This window comes from Microtus ochrogaster, chromosome 15 (genome assembly GCF_000317375.1).
Source record: "Microtus ochrogaster isolate Prairie Vole_2 chromosome 15, MicOch1.0, whole genome shotgun sequence".
In the NCBI taxonomy this organism is placed as follows: domain Eukaryota; kingdom Metazoa; phylum Chordata; class Mammalia; order Rodentia; family Cricetidae; genus Microtus; species Microtus ochrogaster.
The window spans coordinates 6,696,754-6,705,311 of NC_022017.1; the positions used below are offsets into that span (position 1 = coordinate 6,696,754).

Consider the following 8,558-nt stretch of genomic DNA (forward strand, 5'->3'; position numbering starts at 1 on the left):
AGACCAGGCTGGTCTCGAACTTACAGAGATCCGCCTGCCTCTGCCTCCCGAGTGCTGGGATTAAAGGCGTGCGCCACCACCACCCGGCAGATTTCTTGATTTTTAAGGTTGAATTATATTTTCATTATTAATTACCACATTTTAAAAATGTCTTAATTTGTTGATGGATACAATCATTAATTCTACTTAACTACTGTAAACGACACTACATTGAACACTGTATAAATATGTGTCTTCAACATGCCAATTTAATTTTAAGTATGTTGAACCAAATGATACATATATTTGGAATCTTTCTGGAAACCCCCATAACGTTTATTATAACAGCTGAACTCATATTCCCACCAACAGTGTGCAAAAGGGGTCCTTTTCCTCTACATCCTTGCCAACGCTTCTCTTTCATATCTCTGTTTAAGGTTTTATTTTTAATTATATGATTTATTTTTATTTTAGTTAGATTTATGCTTGTGTGAGTACACACGTGCATGCTCATGCACATATGTGAGCCTAGTACCTGTGGAAGAGGGAATCAGATCCCCCGGAGCTGGAGCTACAGGCAGCAGTGAGCTGCCAGACAAGGGTGTTGGGAATTGAACCTGGACCCTCTAGAAGAGCAGTGTACATCTTAATTGCTTAGCTATCCCCCTAGTCCTGACTTTATTTTTATATATAATCATGAGTATATGTGGAGGAGGTTGTGCACCTGAGAGCAGTGCTCAAGAGACCAGAGGAAGATGGCAGCTCTCCTGGAGCTGAATTACAGGAGCTTGTATGCCACCCTGTGTGGGTGCTGGAAACCAACCGTGTCCTTTGTAAAAGCAGTTCATTCTCTTGCCACTGAGCCATCACTCCAGCCCCTCTTTCCTCTCCTCTTACAACACCATTTTAGCTGGTGGAAGTCATATGTCACTGCAGGTATAGTTTGCTTGCCTGATCATTAGTAGTGTTAAACTTTATATTTTCACTTGCCTGTTGAGAAATGTCTATTCAAGTCCTTTATCTATTTTTATCTAATTAAATTGTTTTCTGTGTGTGCACGCGCGTGTGTGTACAACATTATACATGCTCATGTATGTATGCATATTGTGTGCACACATATGGAGGCCAGAGATACATGGTGTCTCCTCCATTTCCTCTTCATCTTTGCTTGTCAGTCTCTCTCACTGAATGTAGAGCTCGCTGACTCAGTCAGGGCTCCACTAAGGTGTCAGATCTTCCTGTCTCTCCTCATCTTAGGAAATATGTCAAGAATCTGAGCTCCATGCTGGCATGCGGTGTTTCCCACAGGTCTGGTCTGTAGTATCACACTTGTTCTTTGGTAGTCATGGATGGAGACGTCACCCTTAGCTCACTGACTCTGTGCTTTCATAATTCAGAGTGTGGAAGGCTTCAGAACTGTTTCCTTTTCAGGATCTGCCACATATTGTGATTAGCTAAGGGCTGCTTTTCCTTACACCCCAAACTCTATCTCATTTCATTGTGTATAGGGTATTTTTATATATGGGATAACATTAGTTTAATAATAATTACTGGGGACTTTGAGGGGGCCAGTAAGTACTTACTGCTTTTTCATCTTGTATTGGGTAAACTGAAAAAAAAAATTGAGGAGGGAAAGAGTGAACAGAGAGAGGGGGTCAATACTTTACCTTTGTCAACAACAACAATGAGCCTACATGGGCTTCTTTGTGCCTGTTGTTAGGTAGGCTTACTCCCCAGTCACTGGCAGCACCAGTCAGCACCAAAGTGTCCTAAACAGGGGCAGCACCCAGCGTAGAGAGCACAAGAAACAGGTTTCTCAAAAAAAAAAAAAAAAAAAACACAAAAAAAAACCACTTCCTGTCCTCTGATAAGAATATGGAGCACAGGAAGACAGATGATCCCTGTCGTTTGGAAGGAAACAGTTAACCTGTAAAAGAGAGAAGCCTCTCTTCTCCCCTCTGCTTCCCCACTTACCACCACTTTATTCAACTACCTTGTTATGTCTCTGGTTGACCGGCTTCCACCTGCATAGCTGATTCCCCAGTATAATTGCTGCTCTTCTGAGATGCTCTTGGACAATCTGGAAGTTCCTATTTTACTTGCAGATGGTTCTGAAACAATCAGAACAATGGGTCAGTTAAACCAACTATGACAACACCAGACCCAGAGAGAACTGGTTCTCGGTTCTGTTCTACTGCCAAGCCACGTGCAGCTTCATTGTCCAATATAACTTATCAGCAAGTCTTCAATGAGATTAAATTGCCTCATTAAGTGATATTAGCAAACTGCAGGCTCAAACAAGATGATGCATATGAACTACTTTGGAAATTGTAGCTAATTTAAGAGACCACAGATCCTCCAGTCTTTGAAGAGGGAATCAATATAATGTTGAATGGTGCCTTTTCCCTATGCGGCCTGCAGAGGAAATTACGATGTTCTTCTGGTTTAGCGAAGAAATCCCACAAGCGTCTTGTGAATGTGTACAGAGATACCATTTATAAAGCTATGGACGTTGAGCCACTATTATTCTTCATGAAAACCTTTGTAAATACATTCCAGGGCTCAGATTAGTTGCAGAGGATGTAACAACAATTTCTACCATGTAGTTTTTAATTTTTAAGATTTATTTTAGACCTGAAGAGATGGCTCTGTGGTAAAGCACACTGGCTGCTCTTCCAGCAAGCGTAGGTTCAATTCCCAGCATCCATATGGTGGCTCATAACCATCGATAATTCCAGTTCCAAGGGATCTGATGCCCACTTCTTGTATTTTACAGGGACCATGCATGAAAGCAGTACACAGACATACATGTATGCAAACATCCATATACATAAAAAACAATTTTTTAAAAAAAAATTAAAGAATTATTTATTTTTAAACATTTATTTTAAGCCGGGCGGTGGTGGTGCATGCCTTTAATCCCGGCAGAGGCAGGCGGATCTCTGTGAGTTCAAGGCCAGCCTGGACTACAAGAGCTAGTTCCAGGACAGAAACCAAAAGCTACAGAAAAACCCTGTCTTGAAAATCCAAAATAATAAAAAAAAAACATTTATTTTAAATGATTTATTTATTATTATTTCATGTGCACTGGTGTTTTGCCTGCATGTAGGTCATGTGAAGGTGTAAGATCTCCTGAAGCTGGAGTTACAGACAGTTGTGGACTGCCATGTAGGTGCTGGGAATTGAACCCAGGTCCTCTGGAAGTGCAGTCAGTGCTCTTACCTGCTGAGCTATCTCTCCAGCTTTGTTTTGTTATTTTTAATTATGTGTTGGTGTGTGCACACGAGGGCGAGAGCCCACGGAGGCTACAGGCATCAGACCCACTGGAGCTGGAGTTACAGATGGCTGTGAGACACCACAGTGGGTATGGGAACCAAATTCAAGTCCTCCGAAGAGCCACGACAAATGCTCTTAACCACCAAGGCATCTCGCCAGCTACCTCTGCAGTTCATTTTAAGACATTCTTTGTCAGAATATTTTTTTGAGAGTGGGAATATTTTTGTTTTGTTTTTACAATAGAATATATATGCTTATCGAAAACTAGAGTATTGCCATTTTCTTTTTCTTATACTTTTTAAATAAACAGAAGAACATAGGGTTTTTAAGTAAAGCATGGACACAAAAACTATAAAGAGGCAAGAAGGTCAAAATACATAGTGTGAAAAGCAAGCCGGTAAGAGCGAGCATTACCCAATGGCAGTATGAGGCAGATAGCCCTCGCCTGTTCTAGAGTGCATAGTTCTAATGTGGTATGTTGTTTAAGAATCCATTTGTCTATAATAGCATAGGTATCAAAGACCTGAAAAGGTGACCAGATACCATTGCCTTCCAGAGTGGCCCACCAGCTCAGACCCCCCTCCCTGGAGCAGCTCTTCCTCAGACACCCTGCCATCTCTCTTACTGGGGACAGTGACTCAGTGACAACAGGAGCAGCAGAGACACAGGATGAGGTGGGTGTGGTTTGCTTCACACAGATGCCTGACTGTCCAGCTGCTGATAGCACCTCCCAGGGCATTCACTGCTGGCCAGCACAGAGTTCTTTTCGGTGAACTACAGGCAAGCCTGTGTCCGTTAGTGGGGCTCAGTGAGTCCTTGAGTTAGAGTACAACTTCTTCTTAGCCAAGTCCAAGAATTCTATAGATTGTAGCTCACTGACGACTTAGGTTGCCCAATCATTAGCTTGGTCTCAACATGTCTGAGAGTGAAAGATTTGGGGCCCATATTAAACTACGCTCTCTGCCCTTCCCTTCACTTCCCTTTCCCAACACTCAGAGTAGTCTTAGATAGCAGAACTTTCCAACATGAAGATGATAGGATTGGGCCCAGCTGATGGTTTGATCAACCAAGAAACCTCACTTAAAGGGAACTTAGTGCTTCACAGAGCGAGAAATGGGAGGAGCTGAGCAAAGGGAACAAAGGGCTCACAGAAAAGGCTGATGGGAATATACAAAACAAGAAATAGAAGAAAAGCTGGCGGTGAGAAGAAAGCTAAGCAGGATTACACGGTCCCTTTACGAGCATATGCTACATCCTAACTCCAAACAAGATGAAAAGCACAACAGAGTTAATGTGAGCATGGTGGCTTCCCAAGAGCTACAGGGTTTCTGAAGATGTATCGTGCACACCATTAACTCACAGAGACAAAAGGATTGGAATGCATGTGGCTTGCACACAGATTCTTTCACACAAAAATGGTTGAATTGTTTCCACTGAATAGTGGGTAAATTCCAACTGCTGAGGGAAAAGTGTTTCCTGGTTTTAAAAAAAAAATGCAAGCAATGATAATCAAACCCATCCTCCAGCATGCACTGGTGTGGTGGCAACAATCACCAGAGAGTGAGACTGAGGAAAGGGGTGGAGAGGTAGCCGTGGCTGCATCCAGGAACCCCTCCGTCATTCCCACTCCAGAGACAGTTTAGTTTCCCCCCAAAATATCAACACATTTACCACCTCAAATTAGGTACAAAAAGACCAAACGCTGTCCTCTTCTAGAAAATACTACCTTCATGTTGGCTATAACAGCATCTGCCTGTAATTCCAATACTTGGGAAGTGGAGGCAGGGGTCCAATGCCATCCTTGGCCATGCAGTGAGTTCAAGACCAGCTGTTGCTACAAGAGACTTGGTCTCAAAAAAGAAAGCGTGGTGGGCAGAAAGAAAGAGGGGGAGGGAGAGAGAAAAAGATGGAAGGAAGGAAATGAATTGAATGAAAAAAGAAAAAGATTATAAAATATGCCTTAAATCTCTCTTAGGTTGGTCCTTCAAATGACCCTCTTTAAGTCAATCACCACCATCCTTCTATCGCACACTGCACACCCCAGTTTCTGACCTTTCCTCATCTGACCTGAGTCCCAGGCATAGCTCTCTTATTCTTTCCCCTCTGGATGCATCCGGCCATAAGCAGTCCTTTGATGTTGAAGGACCTGGAACACATGCACCATTTCACAGGGCATCTCATCAGTCCAGACTAAAGGGGAATCAGCTCTTCTTCAACTTCTACAATGAGGATGTATGTATAGAGCCTCTGGTGACCCTGGCATTTCACTAGGCTATTATTCATAGATTTACCAGTGACTGCCAAGTGCCAAAACATTTACTGTCATCCAGGGAAAGCCTCTTGCTAGGCTTCTGGGTCCAGGGATCATCTAACCTTCCACACAACTGTGCCCTTTATGTTTCTCCTGCCCCCCTCCTCAAACAGGCCCCAGACAGCAGACCTGAGGAACAGCAGCACAGTCTCAGAGTTCATCCTCGTGGGCTTTGAGCAGAGTCCCCCTTCCACACGGGCATTGCTCTTCGCCCTCTTCCTGGCTCTCTACAGCCTCGCCATGGCCATGAATGGCCTCATCATCTTCATCACCTGGACTGACCCCAGACTCAACAGCCCCATGTACTTCTTCCTTGGACACTTGTCTTTCCTGGACATCTGCTTCATCACCACCACCATCCCACAGATGTTGATCCATCTGGTGACCAAGAACCACACAGTCTCCTTTGCCTCTTGTATGACCCAGATGTACTTGGTCTTTCTAGTGGGTGTGGCCGAATGCATCCTCTTGGCTTTCATGGCCTATGACCGTTATGTCGCCATCTGCCACCCCCTGAACTATGCCCAGATCATGAGCCCTCAGGTGTGTGTCAGACTGGTGTGCTCTTCCTGGATCTTTGGGATGACCAATGGCATCTTTCTTGAGTATATATCATTCCGGAATCCTTTCTGTAAAGAAAACCACATAGAAAACTTCTTCTGCGAGGCCCCCATAGTGATTGCTCTCTCCTGTGGGGACCCCAAGCTCAGCATGAAGTTGATCTTTCTTGATGCCATTGTAGTGCTTTTCAGCCCCATGGTGCTTATTGTCACCTCCTATGCCCGCATCCTGGCCTCCATCCTTAGCAGATCCTCTTCCTCGGGTAAGGGGAAGACATTCTCCACGTGTGCCTCCCACCTGACTGTGGTCATCTTTTTGTACACCTCAGCCATGTTCTCTTACATGAACCCGCGTAGTACGCATGGGCCTGACAAAGACAAGCCTTTCTCCCTCCTCTACACCATCATCATCCCCATGTGCAACCCCATCATCTACAGCTTCCGCAACAAGGAAATGAAGGGGGCCATGGGGAGAGCCCTTGGGAGAGGCAGCCTGGCTTCAGCTGCACCTGCCCAGAAGGAAACCCGCTGGAGACGTTTCTTTCAGTGAGGGATGGAAGGTTACTTTTCCCAGCCCTTGCTTTCCAATTCTGTAACGGCACAAGAGAAGAGTGTTTGCAGCCTCCGTGGCACTAGACTCAGACCTGGAAGTTCCTCCTGATATCTAAGGCTCATTGTTTTTCCGCGAACTTTCCTGAAGAAAATGTGAGGCTTTCCTGAATTTTTCCTCTGTGTTCCTCAGGATTCAGTGAAAGAGTGCACATAACTCTATCTTGTTTACATAATTCTTTTACATGCCATTTCTCAGGATAATTTCTGCACATATATTTAGAAATAAATAATCTTTTGACCTTTTAATAAGCCATATTAGTTGTGTTTTAAAATATATTTCAACTGAAACAAAATTATATTCCTCTCTTTCTCCAGGCCCTCCCAGCTCCTCCCTCAAACCCACGCCTCCTCCTGTGTTGATGGCCTCCTTTTCTTTGATTATTATAGTAACATACATCTGTCTTTATTGTTTATATATGGTTTCAGGACTGATCAATCTCCATTAGACCTCCCTCAAATGCCAACACTACATAACTCTACTTGTTTGTGTATTGTTGGGGAGGAGCAGGTAGGAGAAGTCAATGTTTCAAACCCCTTTTCCTAAATCCTTTTGGTTTCTTTTAGTGAGACAACCATTTGGCTGACACTTCCCTTCCATATAGGTAAGTACCTCTATCAACTTCCTCAAGCCGCCAGTTTCCTGATGTTTACAAGACCTAAATCATGTCCCATGCATCCTACTGCCTTTCTCCTGCTTCTCCATCTTTGACTGAACTCATATTTAAATCACTTCACCTGCCTTCTTACCAGAAATAGATTTAATTCTCAGTATTCCAAGGAACACTACCCATGCTATCTCCACCACTGAAGGAACCTCTATTTGATTCTCTCCAGCTTCTTGAGCTCCTTTCCTTAACCAAACCTCCATTTATTAGCAGTTTTCTTTATTTTCAAATTGCATATTTTTCGAATCCTTTGGTAACAAATAGGTTTTCTCTTAAAAAGGATAGGCCTGTTTCTCATTTCCCTGATGCTCTTTGATGGTGTGATTGTACTCCACGTGGAAAGCCACCTAATGGAGGCCATAGTCCCTCCATGTCCTGTGCATCACTCTCTGTCCTTCATAACAGTGACTCAAAGCAATAGCCTCACTCCATACAACTGCGATCTTGTATCGAGAAACCAGAAAATGTATGAAAACTTGGTAAGGAGAAAGAAATGTCAGCACTGATATGTAGAAAAAGCAATACATGTAGAGCCTACATGTTCCTGTTAAAGAAAAAAAAAAGAAAAACCTATACTGAGGTTAGACAGGAAGACTTTAAAACTATTACAGTAGGAGATTGAACTCAAATTCAGATTAGAGGGATTTTCAAGAGCTTGTCTAGACAGTGTGACATGATACAAAATTAACAGACAAAAATCAACAGCCTTCTTATATGCCAATGACAATATACTGAGGAAGAAATCAAGGCAACGATCTTATCCAACACACACTTGTGCATGCGTGCACCAATGCACGCACACTCACACAACGAAATCCATCTACAGTGAAAGCTTCAAAACTTGAAGAAACCGAGAAAGATACTAGAAGATAGAAAGATTGCCCATGTGCACTGACTGCTCTTCCAGAGGTCCTGAGTTCAACTCCCAGCAACCACGTGGTGCCTCACAACCACCTATAATGAGATCTGGTGCCCTCTTCTGGCCTACAGGCAGGATACTGTATAAATAAATAAATAAATAAATAAATAAATAAATAGCATGGCATTAGAACAAAAGCAGACATGTAGATCAGCAGAATTGATTAGGAGAGCCAGCTAAAACTCCATATAACTACAACCATCTGATTTTTGACAGATGCCAAGAGAGTGTGTAAG

The 8,558-nt window shown here is 43.2% G+C and overlaps 1 protein-coding gene across 1 annotated transcript; it reads left to right on the top strand.

Annotated features, from left to right (window-relative positions):
- The first annotated feature begins 5,650 nt into the window (after positions 1-5,650).
- LOC101983884 (olfactory receptor 10AD1-like) lies at positions 5,651-6,676 on the top strand. The gene has a single exon (XM_013348647.1). It carries the CDS (start codon positions 5,651-5,653, stop codon positions 6,674-6,676), a length of 1,026 nt encoding a protein of 341 aa, XP_013204101.1.
- Positions 6,677-8,558: the final 1,882 nt, after the last annotated feature.